Below are 27,585 nucleotides of genomic sequence, written 5' to 3'. Positions count from 1 at the left end.
AAATGATATTTCCAACAGATAAAATTAAACATCGGGAGCTGAGCTCCCATGTCAGCTTTGCGTTGCTGCGATCATTTTCCAGCTAACACACAGTTAACATGCCACACTCCGAGACCTCCGATCCCGCACAGAAATCAGCTAGAAAGAGAAGTCATTTGTTTGTTTGTTTGTTTTGTGTTTTTTTTTTCAACATTAAAAAAAATTAAATGTTAAATGTTAAATATTTGAGGAAAAAAAACAAAAACATCTGTTTGTTAAAGAGGAATTTATCATCAACATTGTTGACTCTGAGGGGGCGGGTCCAATTAATTCACTTACCACTTATCTGCCAACATCAACTCGAGTCAGAGGCCGCATTGAAAAAAAAAAAATCAAATAAACAAAACCATGTTCTCTGAGCTTTTCCTCTGGATTTCCTTGGCAGTGTTTCTGTAGCCGTTTGATCAGCCAGCGTTTGGCTCTTCCCTGATTGGGAAATTAGTTCAGCTGTGAGGCGTCTCAGTCCCAGGTGCACACTGCTCGTGAGGGGCGGGGGTTGGGGGAGGTGGGGTGTATTCAGACGAGAGAGACGAGGAGGAGTCTGCGTTACTGCGATGGAAATTTGATGGTACAAAATGGTCACATCACGGCACTTAAAGTGAATTTCATCGCAGCTCAGGCTGAGCGCGTGCCCTCGCAGAACTCGCAGAACGGCAAGAACATTGACTCCCGTTTTGAGAGAACGTCAGAGTTGAAGTCTGAGTGTCTCGGCGGACCGCTCGGTAATTTGCATTTTGGCATGAATGTAAAAGATGGTGTTGGCCAAATGCAGCCCCTTGATTTTTGACAAAGTCATGGGGTTTACACACATGCAGCTAACACGAGACTGACACTAATGAACCTGATGCAAATCAGCCCTTACAAACCAAAAGCACCTATTAAAAGTGAGATGGATATGATGGGTCATAATAGGATTTATTAATCCCACATTGGGGGAATTTGCATAATGAGACGAATGACTCCAGATCTCGAAAAAACAAAGGCAAAGAAAACGGAGGGGAAAAAAGTGAGATCAATGTATGACCGCTTCGGGCTTCTATAGTGCAAGAGGTAAATATGAGAATTTCAGATTGTGTTCTCCTACTGGTGACCATAAGCACGTCTTAGACATCAGGCAGGGCTCAACAATGATAACAAGTGACAACAACGAAACAAAAAAAGATTTGAGAACACCCGGAACACACTGTTGGTTTTGTGTGTTGTTGTATTTTTTTGTTGTTGCTGTTTGTTTGCTTTTAATCAGGCTCAGTGTTGATTGGTAAACCCACCCAGGAGCTGCTGTTTGACAAGTTTGGTTCTCGGTGTTTGCGTTCCTGCCGGATTGGCGGAAGACGTGATTGGCCGCCGCCGCGCAACACGAACTGATCGCCGCACTAAATTAGTGTTTTGTTTTGTTTTGGTTGACCTGCTGTTGTGAAATCCACCAACAGCAAAAACAGAACGGAGCTCGATGGAACATGTTGCGTATCCACTGCGGCGCCTCAGTGTGGTGGGAACGTGACCTGGCTGTTCTGGGGGGCGAGAGGGGAGGTCAACTTTCCACAGCTTTAGCAAGTTCTCCATCGCCGTTGACCTTTTCCAGCGCAATATTGACAAATCCGCACAAAATAGGTTCTGATGTGTTCGCTCGTTTTTTGTTTGTTTTTGCGTTTTTTTTTAAGAAACTTTCCGATGCAGATTTTTATCGACGCTCGCTGTCACTGTGCCAGTTAGCCGCGAGCGGACAGCAGCACTTTGGCAGCGATGCTTCGACTGTGCAACTCCTGCTCCCGACGCCACTCTTTCTGCGGATTCTGAGGGACGAGTCCGGGGATGTGACGCGCAAACAGAGCGTTTTATTTATCGCTACGCCCTGGGATTTTACACCCAGCCCCAGTTTAGCGCTCTCTCTCTTTCTCTCGCTCCCTCTCTCTTTTTTTTGTGCCCGTGCTCATACACGAACTGAGGCGGAGGACACCCACGCGGTCTGTCATGCAATACGTAACGGCTGCACACTTGTCATCGTTTGCCTCGGCGGAAAAAGCAGGGCCTCTTCGCTCAATAGCCTCCAGGACATAAATATGCAGCTGCAATGTTTTCAATTAGGTGCTCATTGTGAAACACAAAGCGCGGCGCGCTCGAATGCTCAACTGTAACAAATTAATATAATAGCATCTAATAAAGTCTAATTCTGCAATAAGGTGCCATTTGGACTGTCAATCTTAAAAATCCATGGTTCCACATATATATTTTCTTTCTCTTTTTTGTTTTTTTGTTTTTTTTTTCCCACAGCTCGTGTTTTTTTGCATGCAGCGCCGTTCCGGCAGTCGCGCCAGACAGTCACTCGCAGCCGGCGCGCGAGCAAACTGCGCAACGCCGCGTGCCGTTATCCTCCGTTCTCCCACAGTTTAACAACAGTCATTTGAGCAGTGAGTCTTGGCTTCACCGAGGGCCTTGATGTGCCACCGACCATAATGGTCACTGTTGAGTTCCCAGTCCGGCTTCGACTCCGCAGCAGCAGGAACGCATCAGTCAGCCGTGGCACAGAGGACACGCCTGAAGCTCATGAACTTCTTTGTTTTTTTCTGTCCTTTTAATGTGTGAACTTACTCTCTTTAGGAGCTACAGCATTGGGTGCAGACCTTCATTCTCTTCTTTTGGTTGCACCATCAGCGTGTGATGGTCCAGGGTTTGAAGGTCCACTGTATAGCATTTCAATTGAATCTACTGGCATGAAATAAAATTTAGAAAAAAAAAAAAAATGCATGTTCTTAGTTGGATAAAGTCCTTAAAAATGACTCAATTTGCAATGTCTTTGCTGGCTGTTATGAAACTTCCAGAACCTTGAAGATTAAATGTTTTATGCATGAGATTCCAAAGCCTCTGCAGGTGTTTGAATCTAAATTTTTGGTTTGTGCTTCCGGTTGGTGTGTTGTCAACTGTTCTCTTCATACTAAGCACAGTTTGTCAGATACGTGGACCGGTGTGTCAGCTTTAGCAGCGTTTAATGCTGTGCTGGTTTTAATGTTATTACCTTTTTTTTCTGATGTCACGTTTGATCTCGAATCTTTCTCGCACCTGCTGTGATGTCACAAATCCCCCAACACCTCTGGACTACTGACACGAAATCTCTCGCGGATTAGCAGCGCACCCGATCGACACGAGGGCAGAAATGCTTTTTATTCGTGAGCGGAAATAGCATGTATGCTGCATGGTGAGCAGCACCACTCGGAGACAGCGTGCCAATTGAACTGTTCCATCGTCCGCGACGCTAAATTTTAAAATCTTGGAAACCAGCCACTATTTTGTCATTTAGTCAAAAAAGGATAAAAATGCAGCACACATCTTAAGGTTTTTTTTCTTCTGGGTTTTATTGTGTTTGCTTGTTTTTGCTCTTTGCGAAAAAGTCGAGAAATCATATTCTAAAGTTTATTTTGCGGTGAAAGTCAAGCCACTGCAATCCACCAACAAATACTTTTGACATAGAATTATTGTCTCTGCACAAAATAGCAAAACTCACCAGCAGGCCTTTTAGTGTTTGAGTCCACCAATTATGGATGGTAAATGCAACTTGATTGGCACCCTGAAGCATTGAACCAGCAGATTGTGATGTTGTTTACTTTAGTCTATGATTAAAAAAAACAACAAAAAAACACATACAAAAGCGTTGAAGATACTTCATGCTGTTTGGTGTTTTTGTAGCGAGGACGCTGGAAAGCAAGTGTGGGAGTCTAGCATTCAACACAATGTTGCAGAAATGAAAAATAAAATTAAATGATGGAAATTGATGCTTGACACTGTCTGCCCCTTAGAGTGGGTGTGCTTGTCTTTCTTACTGCAACAGTTTAAAACCTCACACCAGACGGTCAACCTACATGGAATGCTAGCTTCACAGTTTAGATGACTCTGATGAATTTTTCCACACCGACTCTATTTGGCGCATCGCAAAGGCAACACAAACATTTTGCCGCAACTATGAAACGGTCGAACATTTTAGTTTTGAAAAGAAGAAAAAAACCTGATTCATTCAGTAAACGAGTTTTGCATTGTGCTCAACACAACGGTGCTCTATTCAGTGGCATAGTTTCTAATGTTCAAACTAGAAACAAAACCCCCTGATGCTCCTCACGAAAGCTACGTGACACAACCTGCACATGCAACGCAGACCAATATTTGAGTTCTCTTCCTTGTCGCTGAATTCTGTGTGGACTTTATGGACATTTTTGGAGCTGGGAGCCATCTGGCTGTGGGTGTTTGGTGTAGATTTTCTCAAAGACTTTTGGGGATTGCTCATACAGTCTGGGCCCGGAGCTGAAAAATTGAACGATGGGTTCTTCGCAACCTCTCAAGTGAGTCCCGTCATATCGCTTCATATAGCTTTTCACAGCCTCATCCCCCCCGACATACACACCACCCCACCACTCCCACCCCTCCACCCCCCTTCAGGTCTGAAATTAGGTGTGATAGAAATAAAAGACAAGGAAATGGAGAAAAAAAAATAAAGTAAAACATCCAGACCCTGCAGCAGAGGAAGTTGTTTGTAGCCCCGTTAGGCATCAGGGACCTTAAACATGCACCCAGAGATCAGTGCCTGGCGGTTCCCATCGCTCCCCAAAGGAGGGCTGAGGGACGCAATTCGAGAGCCAGATTGTAACAGATTGCCACACTTTACCTCCTGCCCTGCAGCTAAAAGTGGACGTGTGGGATTTGGGTGCCAGTCACGCTGTAATTGATGCTGGGCACGGTGCAGGGGGTGGTCTTCCATCTGCCACAGTCTGTTTGACTTGGGTGACAAAAGCATAAAGTAATGTTAGAAAAAAAAAAAAAAAAGCTTTTCCCCTTTGTTGTGTCTAAAGCAAGACTGCAAACTGTGCTGGAAACAGCAGCCTTCTCCTCTGTCCCACTTGCCCTCATTACGACCATGAAGTAGTGAGTCCAGGCCTGGTTTGTCCTCAGAGACCAGCAGCAGGAGCCTGGGGAGGCAATAGACAGAAGACATAAAACAGCCACCCTCCGCCAACGGCCCTCCATCAATTGGTGCCACGTTTAAAGTTGCCGCTTGTGAATAATAGCGACGTCCACTCCACGCGCGTGCGTGGGTGGCGCTTCTCAGTTGTGGGACGCAATATAATGGCCACTTGTGAGGAGGCCACTTGGTGGAGGAAAGTAGGCAGTATTCAGAGAGGGGTTGGGCGGTACAGGACAGTGGTGGGGATGGCACAATGATTCCTTACTTCTACAACGCCGAGGCAGAACCGCGTGCAGAGGCAGCATTCCCCACACATGATGGATCACCCCGGGAACAAGGGAACTTGTTCCACGAGTCTCTGCATTTCATCTCCCTTTTTCCCCCGTCCTGCCAGCCACCAGAGTGCCCCCCTCCTCCGCCCCACAACTCCCTCCCGCAACCAGCCACCGCCGGCTGCTCGGCGGGGGCGCCACGATTGCGGTATGAGCCGACAAGCGCACTAATAACCCATGGAAATTAAAAGAGGTGGGGCCTCCTCAAATCCAGAGCCTGAAAGCACTCCAAAAAAGCGGATGGAAAGCGGGTTACAAAGCACTTGCTTTTGCACCAGGACCAATCAGGGGTGCTGTTACGAGACGGGAGGGGGGTGGCATTAGAGGTCGTCTCTGGCCTCTTCATTCGGAACCCAACAGCTGAGCCAAGATCGACCTGAGGAGAAGATTCCTGCTGGGTTCCCTGCGGCGAATGGCCCCGCCAGCAGTAGAGCAAAACCGCTTCATTATGTTCCGCCTGCCACCAAGAGACCTCTGGTCAGAAGGGAACATGTCGAGTTTGCACGTTCAACCCGTGTTCTCGGGTCCCTCCAGGTTTCTCTGGCACTCCGAAGACACACGTCAGGCTCCTTGACAACTCTGAGTTGGTTGTAGGTGTGAGTGCAGATGGTTGCTGTTGTTGTTGTGAATGTGGCCCTGTGATTGACTGGCAATCCGTCCAGTGTGCAACCCACCTTCACCCCAAGACATCTGGGACAGGCTCCATGAGCCCTGAGTGCAGGATAAAGAGTGATGGATGGATGGATGGATGGATGGATGGATGGATGGTGTCAAACATAATGCTCTCATCCAATCATTCAATCGTGATTTTTTTTTGAAAGGTTTTTGCTCCCCATCTTGTGCCTTCATAAACATCTCAGCCAACGTCCACCATCGACCCAAATATTAATGAGGCGTTTCACTTCCTCGCATCACCAAGTCCGCCAGCGGCTCATCTGCTTGCCGGTGCCCTTACCCATTGAATTTGTTCCGCAGCGCCGCAGCGACCAGCTCACGAGGTAGCGATGTGAGGTCATGGATAAAGGCAAGGTTGCATGCTCTCGCCCACTTCAACCAACGCGAAAAAAAAATAAATCTAAATCGATCGGGAATCAAAAGAACTTTCCTCAGTACCTAACAAAAGGTACTGAGGAAAGCGGCCTCAGCGTCTTTTTATCTAATGCAGCTGCTCATGTGGGGGAAACCAAAGGCCTTTGAAAAAACATAGGCTTTAGTGGCATGCCGGTTGACAGAAATGCCTTCTTTCAAATCCTCCGTAAGGGTTTCAACATCATTTCCTGGATTCCCTTTGCTACCATAATTCTACGCTCTCGATTTAAAAGAAAAAAACAAAATGTTTTTTTCAGCGTTTATGATGCTGAAATGTCAGACTGTATGGAAGAGAAGTTGTTGCTGTGTCTGCATGCAGACTTTGCCTCTCTCTTTGTGAAGCGCTGTCCCTGGAGAAGTGATGGGTTTGTGTTTACTGTGTTACCAGAAGCTGGCAGCAGGTTTTTGTATGGATTTCTATCCATCATATTCTCAAGCGTCTGTGTTAAACGGAGATTATGAGACTGACTAGGAAACCGTCTTCTTATAATACACTGGGACTGGTATCAGGTGAATTTCAATTCCAAAGAAAAAAAGGCTTTTGAACATTCAGACAGACCAAACTGCCTCGATGTGGCATCTGGGTTCTGGCTCTCCTGTTTAAATTGTGACCTTTGCTGTTTAATTACAAAGCTCATTAAAGACACCTTCCGCCTCAAAGTGGGTAATTGAACCACGTTCCGACCTATCGCCTTGCCAGTGAAAAGTGTGGCAAAGTCTTTTTATCCCTGAATAGCAGAACTCCAGAGTGGCTCCAGGGCGAGCTCGAGCCGTGCACAGTAGCTTTTAATGCCTTGCTGTCTTTGCTGGAGCATCTCGGAGTGATGTGGCCCTCAGAGTATTTACTCTTTACATCCAGGCCCAAGTCTCTCTCTCTCTCTTGGAAGAAAAAAAAAAAAAAAAATCTTTATAGCACCATTGCGTGTGTTACTTGAACTGTCAGATGTCATTGATTTCTGTCGGTGGAAGTTTCGAAAGGTTCACTCACATATGTGGTCAACAGTATATAGGGGGGAAATGCACCTCATGCCATTAAACTTTACGTTTGCTACATTTATTCTTTATTGTTTTTCTGCACTTCAGAAACACTTTTTTTTCCTCCATAACTGACAGGAGTGGACGAGACTTAAGATGGTCTTCAGAGTCCAACTGTGCCTTTTTATATCCACGTAATGGTCCCAATTAAATCACCCAAGGCACCGTTTCACGACTGAGATATTAGGCTGTTTTACGTATTGATGCCATTTTCCTGCAATCACTGCCGAGAGACGCTCCTGGGGAAAAGTTAAAAATAATACATGTTGGCTGAATGGCTTAATTTGTATGTTTCTTGGTATAATTGACCCTTTGGTAAACTCTGCCTTCTTTAGTTACGGTTGCTAACCGTGGCAGGCTACAGCCTTATGGTACCGTCTGATATTTAAGTATACGTCTAACCTTCCCGGTGACTGATATTCTGCTGGAAATCATCTCAATTTTTTGGCAATGTTCAGAATTAACATCATAACTACCAGAGCTGAGTAGTCCACAAGAGCAGAAGGTGTGTTGTCCCTAAAAGCGGTTGCACCATTGTCTCCAAATTCAACAAAGACTGCAATACTTTATCTTTCCAAATACAATGTGTTGGTATGATGCCTCTCTTAGCTGTCACAAAAACCAACAAGAAAGAAACAACTGGTAAGAGGGCTGCGTTTTTAGCAACTCAACGTCCAAAACTCAACGCTATCACATTGGGATCCTTCTGAGCTGCCTTCCACGGAGACATTGTGGGAGGCCGGGAAGCTCGAGGGAGGATGATGGGATGCTGGGAGCGTTACCTGAGAGCCCAGCTGGTAGCCGGGCTCCATATCTCCCAATGCAGAGTCCGCACAGAGCATTTTTAAAGTATTTCTTGTTATTGCTTTATCCACAGTCCACTTTTTGGGCATCCTTTCATTAAAAAAAAAAAAAAAAATCTTCACCTTTAGAAACTGGTAGTTGTAAATGTAGCGCTGTTATTCTAATGGAGCCTTGTGCAAATGGACTCAGAACAACTCCGCAAATAACGAAGAGCTCGCACAGGGTAGTCAGGTGTGATGAGAATGTTTTGTTCTCTCACACCAAGCGGAGATCCATTTTGGAACGGAGTATGCGATGGCCCGGTCGAGCTCTTCCACCCCCTAATACAGCTACTCTCCTAAGTTTTCAACAGCACGTGGGATTTGGTTCGAGCTGCTGTACCTGTGCGGAGATGAACTTGAATAACCACCTGTCAGCCTGTAGCCACGGTGGAAGTCTGCCGGGACGTCGCCTTCCCGCTATTAACATTTTTAATTATTTCTGCCGCTGAGACACTTGTTTGGGATCTTGCAAAGTTCACGCCTGCACAAGCAGGCAGAGTTTAGCCTCGTGGAGCAGAACTGTGCCAAATGAGCTGTGTGAGTAATTAATTCCAGATAAATATTTGAATAGATGGTAAATGTCTTTTAACCCTCTGACTCCATTACTTCGTAGCGATTGTGCTACGACACTCGTGTATGGAAAGAGGGAGCCAATCTTTTTAATGTTTTAATGAATTTTATTCTTCGTCTTCCATATGAGGCCATGTGACTCTGAACAGGTGGCAATGTATTAGCCCGTTAAACAAACATGGCACTCTTTGCTTTGTGAATTTGATGCAACTTTCTTTAATGAATTTTTTATTGATTGTCTTTTCAAGTTACCTAGTGGGTCCAAATCAATTCTCATTTGTACTACCAGGTCGGAAAAAGTGATTTGCAAGTTTTGTTTTTACAGCTGTCTATTTTAAAAAGTTTTCATGCCCACCACTTTCACTTGCATTCTTTCACTCATTCGGCACAGGAGTAGCAAACAGCTTGACAGCTAATCCTTCACTAAGCCCCTCCCAAAAATGTCTGCCCTTCAATCCTACATTAGCAACCATGTTTATGCAAAAGGGGTCCCGTTGAGCTTTAGAAGCTAATATGTCAAAGCCGCGTGTTCATTGAACCAGCAAATCTGATCGATACCCAGGAAGTGCAGAGTAACATAGGAACAGCTGAATCCATATTGATGAGAACACCTTTGTTTTTTTTCACTCAGAATCTAATGAATAACTTAATCGGATCCTGCATAGATTTGTAGCCAATGTTCATTGTGCCTTGTATATGTTTGTATTATTTTAACTCCTTTCAGGGACGATAAAGATTTCCTTGAATCCTTGAGATGCCCCCTAGCTAACATTAGCTAGCCGTGTCCAGCTGTTGTTGTAGGTTGCTGTATGTGCTGTGAAATGCAAAAGTGTGATAATCTTGCTTGCCTAGCTAGCAATGAGCTCACAATACAAACAAAGAGCAACTAACTTAACATTAGACTAAAGAAAGTCTCCTCCTCTTTTTAAAATTAACATCCTACTATAGTCTACTTATACTGTATCTAATCAATGTAAACACAGCAGAAATATGGTGTTAGGATGGTAAATATATTGTGCTGCTTGGTGAAACACAGGTGCATTATCAAGGGGGGAAATAACAAAGCTGAATTCATAATGGAATTCGCAAATGGAATGGAATACATTTTTTCATAATGCTTTGAAAAGGCAAATATGGGCTTGCCTGGATTTAGAATTTTATAATCCTCCAAAGATAGCGATGTGTGTGTGTTTCTTCCGAAGGTTTCTTTGCTCGTGTTATTTTTTTTTCCCCTTCAGATATTTCTGTGCTTTGTTCAGAAGATACTGTATATCCTATTTTTGCAGGAATACCAGACTTTAACCTTGATTATAGGTGCATGTACTTGCTGCAACACTATGTTGTCAATTTGGTATTCTGGTCTCATTAGGTGTTTGCGCCACGAGGCCAGCAACACCCATTAAAATCATCCAACAGGCAGCTTTAGACAAACAGTGGCAGCGAAACAAACAAAGGAAAATTAGCTTCAGCCTAATGAGCGTGCAAGGGGAGAGCAGAAATTAGTAAGAATGCTAAGATTTCGAGTCTGTCACGGCTGTCAGCGGTGTCACTGCGGCGCTGCTGTGTTAGGATACAGCAGTTTTGGACACAAATTACGGCAAATATTTCAAAATTTTTCATTCCCGACTTTGGTTTCTCCGCTAATGGCCAAACGGCCACAAGCCGTATCAGGAAACTGTGATCAATAATCAGCTGTCATCATCTCAACTTGGACAGGATGCTCGCACTTTCCCTCAAAACGGAGCAAAAATATCCCGTCTCAGCTGGTTCGGAGAAGTGAGCTCTTGCCAGGAGATTGTTACCACGTATCAGTCGAGTGGAAACTTGCAATTTTGACAGTAATTATTTTCAATCTAATAGAATTTTCATGAGATTAACTCTGTCCAAATGAAGTGCGTGCGGTTTTGTGCGTGTTACGACCCCACCGCAGAGCTGCTGAATCCCGCAGGCCTGCTTTTGTATCTGGAGCTTCCAACGCAGAGAAAATGAATTAGACTTTTTTTTTTTTTTTCTTCTTCTTCCTCCTCGCCGCTCGAATCACTCTGCAGATAAAAATAAATTGACATTGGTGTCAAGAATGTTTTTATGGAATCTGGCGGAAGCGTTAACGCACTCCTCCAAGGCGCCGCTTTGCAGTAGAGAGCAGTCGCCGTTATTGGTCGTTACTTCGCTTTAATTGCCCTGTTATACACTCGTACATATATTTTTCGGAGGGCTGCGGCGCACCGGGAGGAAGTCGTCCCTGACCGTGTGTCAAGCACTTGAGCGTGACTGTTCGGAGACAGGCACCTCTGACAGCGTATCACACGCCAGGTTGAGACAGCCTTGTCAGTGAGCTAATGGAGTGTTGTGAGGTTAATTTACTACCATATGAATTCCATCAATAAGCAATTAAGAGGTGCAGAAACACAGAGACCAGCAGCCAGAAGCCCACCCCACCCCACCCGGCTGTAAATCAATTAGTTCTCGCGGCAGCTCCGTTTAAAACCTCCATGATAGATTCCAACTCAAGTGACTCGTGAAACAGCAGCACGTCCCTGTGCGACCCTCCCATTTGCCTTATCTGTCATGGAGCGCAGATCCTCAAACCTCAACTCGCAACCTCTGAAGAGATTCTTCAAAGTCCTTGACATTGATTCCACCAATGACTCTCGCTTTGATTAGAATTAAAAAAAAAAAAAAAATTAAGAAGGAGGGGGAGGGGGGGGGAACTCTCTGCTACTAATTCTACTGGGGGTGAAAGTGGAACTGCCTTCGACCAAGTGCCTCGACACTTCTTAGAATATTAAGTGGTTTTATTGCTGCTCGCCATCATAATTTTTTAAACACCTTCCACACATCCTCAAAATATTTCTATTACACTCAAAAAATTGCCTTAACATTAAATATAACTAAAACAGTGTTATGTTTGTATATGCCTATATATTACATATCTATATACATATTATAATCTATACATTTCTAAGTTGTCAGCAGTAAATGTTCCAAGAAAACAGATTTAGTTCTTTCGATAAGAACAAGGGAGCAAAGTGCACAAACAGACCCTGACTCTTCCTGGAATGAGTCAAGGCTGTAGGAGTCCCGCCCCCTGTGCTCTATGCAGCCAATCACAGCCCTGTCTTTATGTATCCTCCCTTTCACCTTTGAGCAGTTCTACTGCTGAGGAAGTGGAACTCGGTCAGTCACTCTCAGAAGTGAAATGGCTCAGTCAGGAGCTCAGCTGGACCCAGAAACCTTCTCTTGCTCCCTCTGCCTGGATCTTCTGAAGGATCCGGTGACTACTTCCTGTGGACACAACTACTGCCGCGAGTGTCTCCAACTCCACTGGGATGCAGAGGAGGAGAGGAGAGTCTGCAGCTGCCCTCAGTGTAGGGCGACCTTCAAACAGAGGCCCGTCCTGGAGAAGAACTTCCTGTTAGCAGCTCTAGTGCAGACATTTGGGAAGACTGGACTTCAAAAAGCTGCTCCGGCTGATTGCCACTACGCTGGAGCTGAAGATGTGGCCTGTGACATCTGCACCGCACGGAAACTGAAGGCCCTTAAGTCCTGCCTGGCCTGTCAGGTCTCCTACTGTGACTCTCACCTCCAGCCTCATCGTGACGTTGCTCCTCTACAGAAACACAAGCTGGTGGAACCCACCCATGGGCTCCAGGTGAACATCTGCCCTCAACATGATGAGGTAATGAAGATATTTTGCCGCACTGACCAGCAGAGCATCTGTTATCTCTGCTCTATGGATGAGCATCAAGGTCACAACACAGTGTCAGCAGCAGCGGAGAGGAAGGTGAGACATAGTGAGCTGGAGGAGACCCGGCACAAGATCCAGCGGAGCATCCAGCACAGAGAGGAAGACGTGAAGGTGCTCCAGAAGGAGGTGAAGTGCATCAACGGCTCCGCTGATAAGGCAGTTAAGGACAGTGACGACATCTTCACCCAGGTGATCAATCTGCTGGAGAAAAGACGCTCTGAGGTGCAGCAACAGGTCAGGTCCACGCAGGAAACAGAAGTGGGTCAAGTCAAAGAGCTTCAGAAGAAGCTGGAGCAGGAGATCGCTGGGCTGAAGAAGAGAGACGCTGAGCTGGAGAAGATCTCACACACACTGGACCACAGCCTGTTCCTCCATAACTTCTCCTCACTGCCAGCACTCAGTCAGTCTCCAGACTCCTCCGGCCTGGAGATCCGTCCTCTGGGATACTTTGAGGACGTGGCAGCAGCTGTGTCCAAGCTCAGAGATGAAATACAGGAAGTTCTGGCAGAGGCACTGACAATCATCTCATCGGCCGTGAAAAACGTTGAGGTTTTACTGAATGAACCAGAGCCCAGTTGCAGAGACGACCTCCTCAGATATTCGCGTCAAATCACACTGGATCCAAACACAGCGCACAAACGTCTGCTGCTGTTTGAGAGGAACAGAAAAGTGATGGCAATGGAAGAAGATCTGTCTCTCTGTGATCATCCAGACAGATTCACTGTCTGTCATCAGGTCCTGAGTACAGAGAGTCTGACTGGACGATGCTACTGGGAGGTGGAGTGGGGAGGGGGAGAGTGGGGAGGGGTGGAGGTGGCTGTGGCCTACAGGAGCATCAGCAGATCCGGAGAGTCAGAGGAAAGTGAATTTGGGTTGAACGACACGTCCTGGAGTTTAGTTTGCTACCCTGGTGGATATCTGTTCACTCACAACAACGTCAGCACTGATGTCTCAGATCCCGAGTGCTCCAGAGTGGGAGTGTACCTGAACCACAAAGCAGGTCTTCTGTCCTTCTACAGCATCTCTGGAACCATTAAACTCCTCCACAGAGTCCAGACCACCTTCACCCAGCCGCTACACGCTGGTCTTGGGATCGGCTCCGATTGTTCCGCTGAGTTGATGAAATTGTGAATTCTCGTCTTTGATTCTTCTTCACGTTTGTTGCCAAGCATCTTGTCGGCTGTGAGTCAATCATGGTGGGCGGTGGCCTCAAAGCAACTTCTTGTTTTTGCTCCCGATCAATGCTGTAGACCAGATGTTTGTCTCCACTGCTTCTGGTTGTTTGTGTGATGTTGTATTAATACAGCCATCACACAGATTAATAATCTCTGATTAGTTCATATTTCAACTTTATTATTGCAGAAAGCACAGCTGCGGTCAGTTTTCAATGATGAACCTTCTGACTGTTGATCTGTTTGTAAAAAATCTGATTGATAGACGTAAGACCTAGATTTTTTTTTTTTTTTCTTTTAGTCCTCGAAACAAGTCCTTGTGTGTTTGGCTAAATGTGACAGTAGTAAATAACTACATATATCTTTAAAGAAAAGAATGATATGCTATTTTCTTTCCACAGCAATGTCACGTTAATTAATATCTTTTGAATTGAGACAATAAAGCAACAAGACAGTAAAGATAAAAGTGGAAGTGCTGTGTTTCGTTGCAGTGAACTGGTTCCAGTATATGAGGCAGCATAAACATAAAAAGGGGAGAGTCACAGAGTCAGCAGGTTTTCAGATCCTCTATTTCAGACTTCTTCGTACTTGTCACTCTGCTGCTCATTGGTTGGCTCGCTAGACAGGCTCCGCCCTCTGAAACTGCCCGTTTAGCCTTGGCTGTGAATGATATCTGCACTTTGTTCAGTCGGGTTTGGCCTTTTTTTCCCCCCGGCTTCTTTCTTTTGTAAAGTCAACAGATTTGTATTTGCATTTTCACTTGCAGTTCCCTGATCATCGTTGTTCAAGAGCAGAGTTTTAAATGTTCCAGCTCAGATGTTTCTCCCTCCTTCCTCTGTATGAGAATTTTTGTTGTGTTTTTGGGGAGAAAAGGAGATAATGTTTGTGTTTTTAAACCTTTTTTGAGGCAATGCTACATTTTTTACATAAAAAAAAAAAAAAATCCAATGGCACACCACCAAACAAAAATATTATAAAATTGCACATTTTAGCCAAATAAGGACGACATAGTCTCTTAATTTATTTATACTCAGCGTGAAACCTGGTCCTGTTTATATGCAGACAAAGCTGATATCCAGGGAGGAATTGAGGGCAGAAAATAGGCTCACATTCCTTTCACAGCACAGTCACTCCACAATGGAGTGTTATTATTTTTCAGACCAATTAAGTGAAATTGGATAATTTTTCTCGACACACCTGACATTATCTCACAGTACACAGTGTGCCATGGCGCAGTGGTTAAAAAACACTGCTGTAGTGTATGGAGGTCCACACTTTTGCAGGTAGCTGTTGCTCAAGTCAAAGTAATTTTGTGACTGAAGGCCAGTGAATGGATGATTCTATACATTTTTTTTAATGTATTTCCCAGATAGGCAGGTCCTCATAGGTCCTCATTTGAAAAGTGAAAGTTGATCGTGCACCGTTGGTAAAATATGTGCGTCTGTGCGTCAGGGTCAAGGTCTGATCGCTGAAACATGCTAAGCTAATACTAGCTGTCCTGTCTGCAGGTTCTTCCAATCATTTTTTTTTTCTTGAAAGGTTGCAAAATCATTAATTTATTGTGCAGGAGTTGCAAAACATAAAAGACGGTCGATTGGCTGACCCCTTTGCACACTGCAGACCCGGTAATACTTCTGGCTTTTCGGCAGATGTTGACCTGGGCAGGAAGTCATCCATGATGGTTTTCAACAACAGGAACATCCCATAATCCTCTTTGGTTTTATTTTTTTTTATTTTATTTTTTTTGGTTTTATATCCTTTTTTTTATGAGAGCCAGACAGGACTCACACCCTCTGCCTTTAACTGCACTACAGCGCTTCATTTGAAAAGCTAATTTTCTGTGGTGGATGTGGGAGATTACCATTCATTACCTCAATCTTCACTCTCTGCCACTCCATAATGCTGGGAAGTCGACGATACATTCCACCCCTGTGCACTTCCGCGACACTGTAGTTGCGATCCCGGGAGAAGCTCAGGCAGGGGGTTACGAATCTGATATCTATGAGATGTCTTTCTCTTGCTTTTTTCTTTTTTTTTTCTTTACCATATCAGCCTCATCATACTCACATGAGCCCTGGGGGTTAGGATTGTGAACGTATTGTCCCAGCCACACCGTTACCATTTAAAGTAGGGATTCTGTCGCCGGCTTCCTGCTTTTGTTTGAAAATCAACTGATGCAGTTTGGAGATAGGGCAGGCCTCGGGATTTGTTTTAGCCGCTTTTATTTTTAACGGAGCAGGTCGCAGCGGGGTTGCTTTTTCACTTTGAAGCGATGATTGCCGCCGATGTCTTCACCCGCATGTTTTACCCGAAGACGACATCAAAACAGCTGCGAGAATACACTGCGGAAAAGTCAGAGCAGCCTGTTTTTTAAAAGGTCCAGCGTGTGACATTTGAAGACACAAAAAATACAATATGCATGGTTCTAGTAAATATATGTAGCTGTTGTGGTTTACATTCAATAATAAGAAGTATTCATATCAGGCACAGTACCAGATCAGGTCCGTTAAAATTTGTAAACCCTAAAATAAATAAAATCTGAAACATGCTAAACTCATATTCGTCATGCTGCTTGAAGGGTATTGGCACAGCGCCATCCGCTGGCCAGGTATTGGACTACTGGTAGTATCGGAAGAGGTAGAGGAAGGTTGACTGTCATGCACCTTCATGCACCACAGACCTCCAAAGACTGACAATGAGTCTTGTTCGGGATTTACATGAATTTAACGTTTAACAGTGTTTGTAGTTTCATTTTCTTACCAGCAGGTGGACTTCATCTAAAATGCTGGGCCTTTAAGGAATGATTCTTTGTATTTTTCCATCTGACGGTTCCAACATTTCCCTGACCATTTGTGTTTCTGTCTCAACAGCGCCCCCTAACAACATATCAGTGGTGGCAGAGAACACTCCGGCCCTATTCAGTCGATACCAGGCCCAGAATTTCACTCTGGTCTGCACTGCGAAAGGAGGGAAACCGGCTCCGTCGGTGAGTTTTGCTGTTAGATACGCCACACTGCTCGAACACGAGGGACCTTCCTTTATAGAATACAGATCCCACTTGTTTACAAAGGGGTGGGGGGGGAACATTTTGCTTCTGGGCTTTTTTTCCTTTTCTCTTACAAAGAAAATACTAAACCAAATCGCACTTCCAGGGGTGGGGGAAAAAAAAGCTTCTTGGTACAGAAGTTAAAAAGTTGCACGAGAAAAGCAAAACCATGGATCTGGAGGGCGAGAAAGTGCTGGTGTGCTGCAAGCTCTGTACGAAAAACACCTGCATGGTGTTTTTTGTTTTGTATTGTCATTGTCCTTTGGCTGAAAGTAACTGCTGTCACAGTTCTGTTCACTGTGGGCCGACGTGTGATTGATCAGCAACAACAATTCCCATCTGTCCATTTTCTGTTGCCACTTCATCTGCACTCAGGGTGGCAGGGGGCGCTGTAGTCTCTCCCAGGCGCCTCAGGGTACAGGTGAGGCGAGTCACCAGTTTACTGTAGGTCCAACACAAAGAGACAAACAGCCGTAAACAGCTGCGCTAATTCAAGTTGCCAGTCAGCCTGATGAGCATGTGTTTGGACTGTGGGGGGCGATGAGGAGGTATTTTGTAAGCAAATTATTCACTCTTTTAACCGCTGTTAACGTACAACATTCATATGTTACCATTGGTGCTGCTGACCTAAATCACACTTTTTTTTTTTTTCCAGCTGCACCATTTGTAATTGGTCATCAAATTTAACACGGATGGTCGTACTCGGATCAGTTACTGAGTAACGACAGCGACGATCACCCTGCATACAGGCCTCAACAAAGAGCCTGCACACTTCTTTTTTGGGGGAAAAATGAAAAAAACAAAAGTTGCCTCGCAACTTCCTTCCCCTGACATCTTTTTCAAGTGCACAACAAAGTGCGGATATGTGGAGCGCGTGCCGCCGTGTCTGGCGCTGGTGTATTGGCTTACGGAAGCAGTTTGGGAGCAGCGGCTCGCTGTTTCTTCCTGCCGGGTCATTAATCACTGTCCGCGGGTGTGCAGTAATGGACTGGAGACCCCGAGAACACCGATTTCCTGCAATTATGAGCCCAGCGAGAGGTGAACGCAAGGTGACTGCGATTTCCGTTTCTTAGGGTGCATCCCTGGCTGATGGGGCCGAGGTTCCAGTTCTAAAAACCCCGTTAAGATTTCACGGGCAGCCTTAAGCCATTAGTGCTCGACGCCGCAGGATCCCTTTATTTCTCAGGAATTAATCCAAAAAATAAAGGAGGGGTGGGGGGGTGGGGGGGGGAGTTGGAGGTGGAAGAGATCTAAAGGCTCTCAGGTGGTCAGCCAGCCCAGGAGCTCTGTCTGTGCGTCAGTGGCCAAGTCAAATAGCTGATAATTAGCTCCGCCGGCGCCTCGGCAAACAAACGATCCGGGCCATTGACTCGAGATGAAAATAAAAAATTTAAAGAGCGTTTCGCTGCTCTGCTCACCCCATTGTTTGCGACAACGCAGGGAGCTGGTTGTGTGTTGCGTGCGAATGAGAGACATGAAAAGGTTTTGATTTTGTGCGGCAAAGGCAGGTCAGGGTCGTTTCCGCAGCGACGCGTTTTTAACTCGTGAAGTGTGGCCGTGGTTTCATTCAAAAGGATACAACTCTAATAACTTTGCAGCCCAAGCGTCATCAAAATGGCTGGAAGGAAGCCTTAGCTATTGGCTGCCGTTGAAGGGGCAATGAAGGAAGCTAGGCTAACGCTGGGCTAATGCCAACACAGACTTGTGAAGAGCTTCAACAGCACCTGTCTGTGTCATTTGTTTGTTTAGATTAATTATACACCACACGCGTACCTCCCGCCAGAAAAAAAAAAAAAATGAAATGTTACAGGGCAATTTCATAGCAGCTACACTCTACAAAAACTAATTCCCAGGTCACTTTTCGCCTTGGAGGCAAGAAGATGGTGAGGAGCCGCAGTCCCCTGGGAAGCAAAGAGCGCTTTTATGTTTGTTTCCACTTTGATCACACGTCAGAGTTCCTTTTCAAGTGTTGTTTCGCAACCAGTTAGCCTCGTAGCGCGCAGTTAAGCGCAGCCTGATAAACACTGCGAGATCACGTCGTGACATCTCAGAGTAGTTATCACATTTCGTATTTGTTTGATGTTCTTTCTATTTATTTATTTACGACAAAGCCTATGCCAATGTCTGAACGTGATCGTCGTGTCTCTGGCACTCGTGACTCTCTGCATACAAATGGCCCCCGTGACGAGCTAAACCATTAGCGCTGTTGTCCACCGCCGTGCCGCCACGACAAAAGCTCATTACGAGTTTTCGCTCGTGATTGAATGTTTGCCTCTGCGGCCTCTCCGCGCGTCTGCGACTTCAAACGGACCCGTTGGCTTTCTGATGAAACTCGTTTAGTGCGCCGCCGTCGCGGTGGCCGCGGGGCTCGTCGCCGAGTGAGCTGCTGTCAGCGCTACTCTCAATGTCGCGTCGTTACGAGGCCGCTTTCAACGGCGGTCGGCAGCTTACAAAGAAACTTGCCCTCATTATTGATTGGACAATTAATGGCGCCATTCGGTGAGTTTGTGTTTCTCCTCACACTTGATGGACTGGGGGGGAGGAAAGTCGACGGAAATATTCACATCAATATTAAAAAAGGCACACGGGACGCCGGATAGAGAGAGGAGAGTTGCGCAACCTGAGTAATGGAATTAAATAATCATGAAAAGGGGAACACAAAGGTGGCATAAAACACCGAAAGAAAATGTGGAGTGAAAATTTACACCTTTAATCTTTAATTCTGTTTCTTTCCTCTCTCTCTGTCAACATTCGGTGTGTACAGCCTTTGTTAAAAATGCATGCTCAGCCCCTAATAGCTCCACACAAGCTGACATAGCAATATATATATATATATATATACATATATATATATATATAACCAACACAGAAAAAAACATAACTCTCTGGGTCAACATTTAAAGCTGTTTGGAAGAAAAACACAGAGGCACTAAGTGCTGCATACGACACCGAATACAGACTTCAAATTAAATGCATTGTTTCCTCAAAATCGACATTTCACCCATACGCTCTACATTTATTTTTACGCCAAGCTAGCTTACATACTATGCAAACGCATATTTGAGCACATTTGTAATCCACATGAGCGGTGTGTGCATCTTCTACACGCAGAAGAGGACAACACACAAGCAGTCAAGGAGTATTGTGCCAATTCCGTTCCCTCTGGGTAACTCCAGAATGCTCCTCCGGGTTAAAAGACGTGTCCGTCTGCCTCCATCGACAGGGGGGAGGAGTGGGTGAAATTTCACTTCGGAGAACCGTCCTTTTAATGAGGCAAACGACCTGTGAATCTATTACTGTATATTGACTTTTTTGTTTCTTTAAAAAAAAAAGAAAATCAATTTTGCCATATCGACATTTTCCATCCCTGCCTCCGACGGGCGCCGTAATGTTCTCTATCAGCTGCGTCGTAATGAGCAACATGGGAATTTGTGCTGTGTGTGTGTGTGTGTGTGTGTGTGTGTGTGTGTTTGAGCGTGCACGTGTCAAAGACCGCATGAAAAAGGGTGAAAATGATCACACGTCGGCGCTGCACTCAATTAGCTCCACACGAGCTCCAAGGACGGTCACTCTGCACTGCGGCTGCTTGGAAAAAGCAAACATCCGTCCACACGTCTAGTCGCCGGCCTGGTGTTCAACCTTCGGCAGGGAAGAGGGAAAGTATCTAAACATCTCTTAACGACGCCTTGCCTTTCATCCTCGCCGCAGACAAAAGCCCCTTCCGCGATGTTCCCCTGTTGCCACGCAACATCGTTTTAAATGTTCTTTCGCCACCTGATCCGGCCTTTATCTCCGTGGTTGGAGCGCAGTTCACCCGGCGCCACCGTTATTGAAAGCTGCCTCACGCGGCTCTCTGACCTTTACCTCGTTGCATTGTTTTGATTGGCTGGGGTTACAGATGTTGGAATTTTTTTTTTAAAAGAAAAAAGTTTTAGATTTTCCGATACCATGACTTGTGATGTCGTGAAAGTTGCTAAGACTCAGCTTGAGGATGATAGAGAGGAATTACTGTCATACATGCACACATTAATGTTACATTTGACAGGGTCGTTTCAATATATATTTAGGCTTTGCAATACTGCAAAATCTTTATTGATCTGAAACCAAGTAAGTAATGTAGTGAGGTAATTAAAGTAAAAGTAGAAAAATTAAGTAAGTAAAGAAATATAATACATAAATATATATGTACATATATATGTGTATATATAGTAAATAAATATATATATATATACCAAACCTCTCTGAGCCCACAGATATTTTGAAATTTGAATATATTTTCAGTATGAAGAAGTGCATTTCTCTTGACAATTAAAATGGTTTGAAATGTGAAAATATTAAGTGTCAGTTTACAGCAATGCGACAGGTGCACATCAGTACACCTGCACGTGAGCACATACTGTACATTATGTCCCATTGTTTAATTGAAAATAAAGCTGTTTTTTTTTCCCGTTTGACCTTCCATCACTATTATTTATGCCAACGGATAAAGTTGTGCCAGTCATAATTTCTCATATCACGCTTGAAACAAGAAACTGTGAACTTTGAAGAAGTCGCTCCATACTTGTGAATGTTGATGAAACGGCAACATGAATAGGTCGTAATCTCAGTCGCGAGCTATAATATCTTGTCGAGATAATTAAAGAACCAAAAGCCTTGGAACAATTGAAACACGCCAACACACAAACTGCTCAGTGAGCAGAACTGCTTCATCAGACAGAAAACACGCAAGTGCCGCTTTATCAAAGCTATTCCATCTGCGATTTCAGTTTTGTTTTTTTTGGGGGGGTGTCGCGTCGTAGCACTCGTACCCTAAGCTCCCTGCGCTTTAGAAAGCCAAACACGGCAGAGCTCCACCCTGCCTCTGCCCCCGCTGCAGTGGCGGCGCAGGGAGCTGAACATAATGGGGCTGCCTGTGCTAAAAATTGTCCGATATTACATTTCGAGATCCATCGACGCAGCGAGAAAAGCCGCTGATGTGTCAATAATAGCTCCCCGGTGCCACTCATTAGAGCATCCTTTGGAGCACAAGCAAGCGCTGATTGAAAAGAAGGACGATAATGACAGTTAATAATAAGAAGGAAAGCTGATTAAGTCATGGCTGGGATCCTCCCGCTGCCTCTCTCACCCCCGCCACCCGCTACCCACCACCGCCGCCGCCGCCGCCATCTCTCTCCGGCGGCTGCGCTTTCATTAAATCACTCTGTCGCCGCCTGAATTACCGCCCTGTCCCTTTGACACCTGCGTGATTAATTGCAGTAACATGAAGGTGTATATGGGCCGATGCATGATGGGTACATTTTTGGATTTGACATGCTGGTGATGGTGTGTGTGTGTGTGTGTGTGTGGGTGTGTGTGTGTGTGTGTGTGTGTGTCAGTACAGCCACTTTCATCTCTGTCTATTCAAAAAATAAATGTATAAAAAAATAAATGTTTCACACACGCCTCACGTACATATATATATATATATATATATATATATATATATATATATATATATATATACATGTATATATATTTCAAGACTCAATTTTACTACTGCTATTGTGTGACTGTGTGTGAGAGCCACTCCTTCAAATTATCTCACTCTTTATTCCATTCTGTTTCGGAGCTGAATGAATCGAGTGGGGTTTCTTTTTATTTGTCTGCCTCCATTGTGTGAGCATATTGGACTATAAAGCACTTGGGTGCAGGGATTAATAACAGTGTGTGACTGATAATCATTTTGTTCCGTGCGGCCATTCGACAATAAAAAAAAAAAAAGTCGTGCAACGCCACAAACACAGAAGAGTCGTCTTCACCTCCCCCTCCCTCCCCCCCTCCCCCCCGCATGCAACCCAACTTCGGAAAAATATCGCGAACATTTTGAACGAGGCCAATTCGCAAAGGAGGTGCTCGCATGAGCAGTTTGTACACTTTGTTGTGCGATTGAAGGTAAAGATGTTTTAAGAGCCGTTTTGTTTCGCTAAACACCTAAAGGACTAATTGGCTTTTTTTTCTCTGAGAAAAAAAAGGTTTCTGCGTGAGACATAGCTTTTTTTTTTTTTGACACCTCCCATCAAAGTGACAGACATTCTGGCAGTTTTATAATCACCGGCAGAGCGCGAGTCGCTGTTTGCGCCGCCGTTTGACGGGAAACACGGCAGGAGTGACGCGTTTTCCTTTTATCTCCACGTGTCAGATGAGGAAGTGGGGGGGGGAATTAGAATTTAGCAAATGAGCGGATAGCCGCGGCGGCGCACAAAGAGCCACGGCTCGGCTGATGTCTCCTTAATTGCGCTTAGATTTTTAAGATGACTTTCAGCGATGTGTCACTTTGGAAATCATTTCCGCCGGTTTCATCGTGGGGTTTTTGTTTTTCTTGCCATCAAATGGGGACCTTTGTCACACGGCTGTTCGGGCCCGTTCTTATCGCCGCACCTCATTAGGCGCTGACGCTTGGTCGCGGCACCTCGTAGGAGGAAGTCTGCCCGTGTGACCTCCGGATTAGTCGGACTGGTGACGTACAACAACAAATGTTTTACAAGACAAAGGACGTGAAGTTTGGACACACACTTGCAGACGCCCGCAACGCTTGTGAATTTCACCTCAGCTACTCGGCTCTCACTGCTGCCCCCCATGGGGCGGAGAAGCCAGCACACTTTGCAGACGGAAATGTAACGTTAATTTCAATCACTGGCGCTCGTCAATATATAGGGGAGACTAGTAGTGGGCTCTGTTTTCTCCCACTTAGTTTTCATTTCAATTTTTTGGGGCTAAGAACTACTTGGTTTGATTATCTTGTTTGACCTTATTTCTCTCATTATCCTGACAATGTTTTTTTTTTAGAACCATGCCTTTGGGAAAGCAATAAATTGTCTTTTAACTTTGAGGTTTATGTTGGTCAATTCCTCAGTTCTCAATCCAGTCACCCAAAGCTCTATGAGACGTTCAACAAAGAGAATCAGGTTTATGAGTCCTTTGAGTCAGTCGTCATCCAGAGTGGCAGCATTGAACTTTTTAACCGAATGGCGTCTCACAAGGCAACAGTTTAAAAACTGTCAACAAGGTCAAACTCTTTTGCCCTCCCTTTCTCACTGGCACGGCACTTAAAGGGGATGCTCAGCCCCTCAAAAAATACTGTAGTTTGAACCCATGTATTACTTTATGAATTCTGATGATTCTGGTGGCATTTTGTAACCCACGTAACCATCCAGGAGTTTCACAGACGATCAAATTTCTTGAAGTTTGCTTTGCTACTGTTGTGTCTTACAGTATTAAAGCGGCCATGAATGAATATCAAAAGCATAAAGCGAACAATATAAAGAGCATCGTTGGCTTCCACCCATTGACAGAACAAATGTGTTGATCAGACAATGATACATGTATCCACGCAGCTCATGTGGCGTCGTCCACGTGTGGGAGCCGCAGGAGTCCACTGTCAGTGGAAATCTCGTGTTTGTGCACGTGCACGGTGTTTTGCTGAGCACTTCTCCTCCTCTGTGCTGAACAGTTTCTCATTTATTGTGTGCTGCCGTCTTTGAAAAACTTGAACGTTCGCCCACAGCAGCACAGCGAGTTGTCATGGGTGAGAGTGAGCGGCGGCAAATAAGCGAAATGTAACTTTGTAGCGGCTATTGGACGGACTCTGGGATGTTTGTGCGTTAAGCAGAGCATCAGAGGAAAAGGAATTTAAAAAGACAAAAACAGACTTTGCCGCGCTTTTAATGTGGAAACACTCTGACAGAGGGAATTAAGACGCAGCTCCTAATTAATGTTGGCTCAAAGACGGCCGGCGGCATAATGACTGACAAAAATGCAAACTTTATTATTTTTTTTAAAGTTGTCAGTGCGCCTTCACTTATTTATTTTTTTTTACCGCTAGCTGTCTTATTTATTTATTTATTTATTTATTTTTTTACAGTTTGTGTTAACATAGGGAAGAAAAGGGTAGCAAAGCTGCAAAACAGTGGGACAGAAATAAGACTGTTCTCATTCCATATCTCCATTAAGCCATTAATTTGTGCCTACTGTCGGTGGAAACATCAGAAATGGGTTTTGTTCTTCTGCTCTTTGCTGACAACAAGCTTTCTTGTGCCTTGATAACCCAACAACTGTTTGACATTTGGCTGCGGGTTGCTTCACGGCAACCGGATAATTTCTGACGAGGCTCTTTTGTGCTATTTCGAGACATTGCGGATATTTAATTAGTCAGAGGTTGTTTTGTGCTCGTAAAATGAACTTCTGCTGTTGCTCACAAAGACAAAGTGGCTGTGTGGGCTTGTAGAATCCATTCCCCCTTCTGACTACAGATCCTCTGCCAATGCAGGTGTCACTGCGTTTCCATGAAAACAAAACATGAATTTGCCAGCCAAAGCCACCAAACAGGTGCACGGATCCTCCTGCTGTGATAACTAATGAGGCGTTGAAGCTCCTTTTCTTTGCAAGTTGCCGAGGAGCCGCAGGAGTCGGCGGCAAAACAAAAGAGGTCACCCTGGATCTGAGGGTGACGCCTCCTATCCTCCCTTGCTGCACCGGATTCTAGGCTCCGATCACCGACTTAACGATGATAAAGCAGGTAGTCAGAGTGTTATTATGATTTTTATCTCGGGAAGCTGTGTTCATCTTTGAAGCTCTTTATAATTACTACTTACCCACATACAGAACAACTGTTATACCATCAAAGGTCCCCAAACTGCATTTATACATAAAATGATTAAAAAAAAAAAACATGTTTGAAGTAAAGTAAGTTTAATGATGTGATTCAATTTCAAGTGCAGATTAACGCAGTAAAAGTGTGATCACCTCTCTATCTGTATTTTACTTTTAAACTCCGCTTGAGCTTGTAAATGTTTTTTGTTTCTCATTTAAACATCAGAATAATGTATAAATTCATTCAATTTGACTCACAAAAAAGTTAGAAGTTAGAGTTCAAGTGAAAACTATTTTCAGGTGCATTATAACATCTTTGCGAGGACTGACACTTCATCAAAACAAACTGAACACACAAAACTCTCCTCCAAGCCGACTGTACTTAGTACTTTGTACTAAACTGCACGGCAGGCAGATGGGGCCACAGATCAGTCCAAGACTCACGTGGAGCAACAGGTCGCGTCACTCCTGTAAACTGGCAATGATCTGCTCTTCACAGTTCACACAGACCTCGCAAGCCAACAGCCCCCAGTAGAGTTTCCCAGTTGACCTGCAAAAGACCTGTGGGGTCAAATCAAAGAGAAGCATGTGTCTCTTGGAAATACAGTCCTCTTACAGCTGGACTGTATTTTACTGCACAGTCTTAAAAAAAAAAAAAAAAAATTCAAATGGCCTGCAGCAAACACGCATTACCTCGGTCAAAGTAACCTGACCTCGGCTGAAAAATTTCCGAGCAACACGGTGCAGGCGTTTTGTTTCATCTTGATTCTACGTGAGCTTGTTTTTATGTTTAGTTTGATGGAGGGTTGAGTTAAGGGGTCAACAAGTTTACGGACACAAAAGCAAGAAACTTTTAAATGCTTGAATTATCACAGGAAAACAAAACAAAAATAACACTGAGACACGTTGTCACTGTCCTCGACAGCAGACCGCGCGGAGCAGCATGCTAATGTGTGGGCTCAGCGGCAGTGCCAGTTGGCAGTCACTCATTTGTTAGCTTGATCAGTTTTCGGACCTATTAGTCAGCGTGATGACTCACAGCAAGTAGATTTTATGAGTGATCAGTTCATCTAGTCTCGTTTCTTTGTTGTTTTTACCTTCTTTCACTTGTTGTTCTTGAAGGTGAAGTGTTGTGTTGCTCGCTGCACAAGCACAGCAACAGTGTGGTGAGACGTCCATTTCAAACAGAAGAGATGATCTTCTTTTTGTATGCGTGCGCGCGGTTTACAGCCCTTTTCGCCTTAAATACTGCTGTTAGCTTCCGCCTTTCCCTGGTCGAGACTGCAGGCACAAATGTGGCTGCATTAACTGAAAGTGGCAGCTCAGTTTGAAGGGACCGTATTAATATGGCCATTTCCAGATCGAATAAATTCATTTTGGTGGTCTGACTCCAACAACAGACAAGGTTTGTTTGGTCAGAAAACATTTGTGTTTCTCTCATTCAACCCTGATAAGTTTGTTCTCTCTGTATTCCTCTCTATTTGGTTGTTTTGCCACTCAGTGGTCCTAAACTAACTGGAACCGCAAACTGGGGGACGTCTACTCTCCCTTGAGAGTAGAAAAAGATGCAGCCTTTCCTTCCTATTAAATACAACAAATAAATCAGCTGAGGATCTATAAAACGCTATTATGTCCCGGCAGGATGACTGACGCAGCAAATCATCCTGCAGATGGCCAATATTTAACCGATAAAAACCACAAGAAGCCCTCGACATGCTAATGCCAAAACAGCAGGGACAAAAAAAAAAAAAAAAGGAAGAAAGGAGGGTCATCAAAATGGGCGCGAGCGTCATAAAATACCTCTTCACGTGTTCCATTTCTCATGTGATTTATGTGATTAAATGTGCTGGCGGGTCATCCTGCGTTGGCAAGATATCATTAAAGCAGAGGAGAAGTGAACACAAGAGCACGGCGAGGAGGAATAATAAAGATTACTGATAGCTGTGCTTGTTAGCTCACCTCGCTCATTATTCGGGTTCCGAAGAAGTGCAATTTGAATCTATCAGAGTCGAGCTACTTCTGACTATTACTTTTTTTTTTATTAGCATTTCAAGTCCAATTGGAAAGGAATCACAGTTTATGACACGTTATAAGGGAGTTCAGTTTTATGAGGCCCACATTAAAATAAAATAA

At 44.6% G+C, this 27,585-nt stretch overlaps 2 protein-coding genes across 4 annotated transcripts in view; both read left to right on the top strand.

The window, feature by feature from the left end:
- The window catches only part of igsf21a (immunoglobin superfamily, member 21a), a 192,249-nt gene that overhangs the window by 140,290 nt on the left and 24,374 nt on the right, over positions 1 to 27,585 (top strand). For all 3 annotated transcript variants that reach the window (XM_076025080.1, XM_076025082.1, XM_076025081.1), the window contains exon 5: positions 16,649 to 16,764. In XM_076025080.1, coding sequence (XP_075881195.1) covers positions 16,649 to 16,764 — 116 coding nt within the window. The remainder of the gene's footprint in view (positions 1 to 16,648; positions 16,765 to 27,585) is intronic.
- On the top strand, positions 12,032 to 14,094 carry LOC142887427 (tripartite motif-containing protein 16-like). The gene is made up of 2 exons (XM_076025079.1): positions 12,032 to 13,743; positions 13,776 to 14,094. Exon 1 carries the CDS (start codon positions 12,058 to 12,060, stop codon positions 13,735 to 13,737), a length of 1,680 nt encoding a protein of 559 aa, XP_075881194.1. The 5' UTR covers positions 12,032 to 12,057; the 3' UTR covers positions 13,738 to 13,743; positions 13,776 to 14,094.

This window comes from Nelusetta ayraudi, unplaced genomic scaffold (assembly GCF_046127955.1).
Source record: "Nelusetta ayraudi isolate G7.1 ecotype Tasmania unplaced genomic scaffold, CSIRO-AGI_Nayr_v1 ptg000017l, whole genome shotgun sequence".
Classification (NCBI taxonomy): Eukaryota; Metazoa; Chordata; class Actinopteri; order Tetraodontiformes; family Monacanthidae; genus Nelusetta; species Nelusetta ayraudi.
The sequence above is the reverse complement of the archived record's forward strand: the minus strand, read 5'-3'. Positions and strand labels throughout refer to the sequence as shown.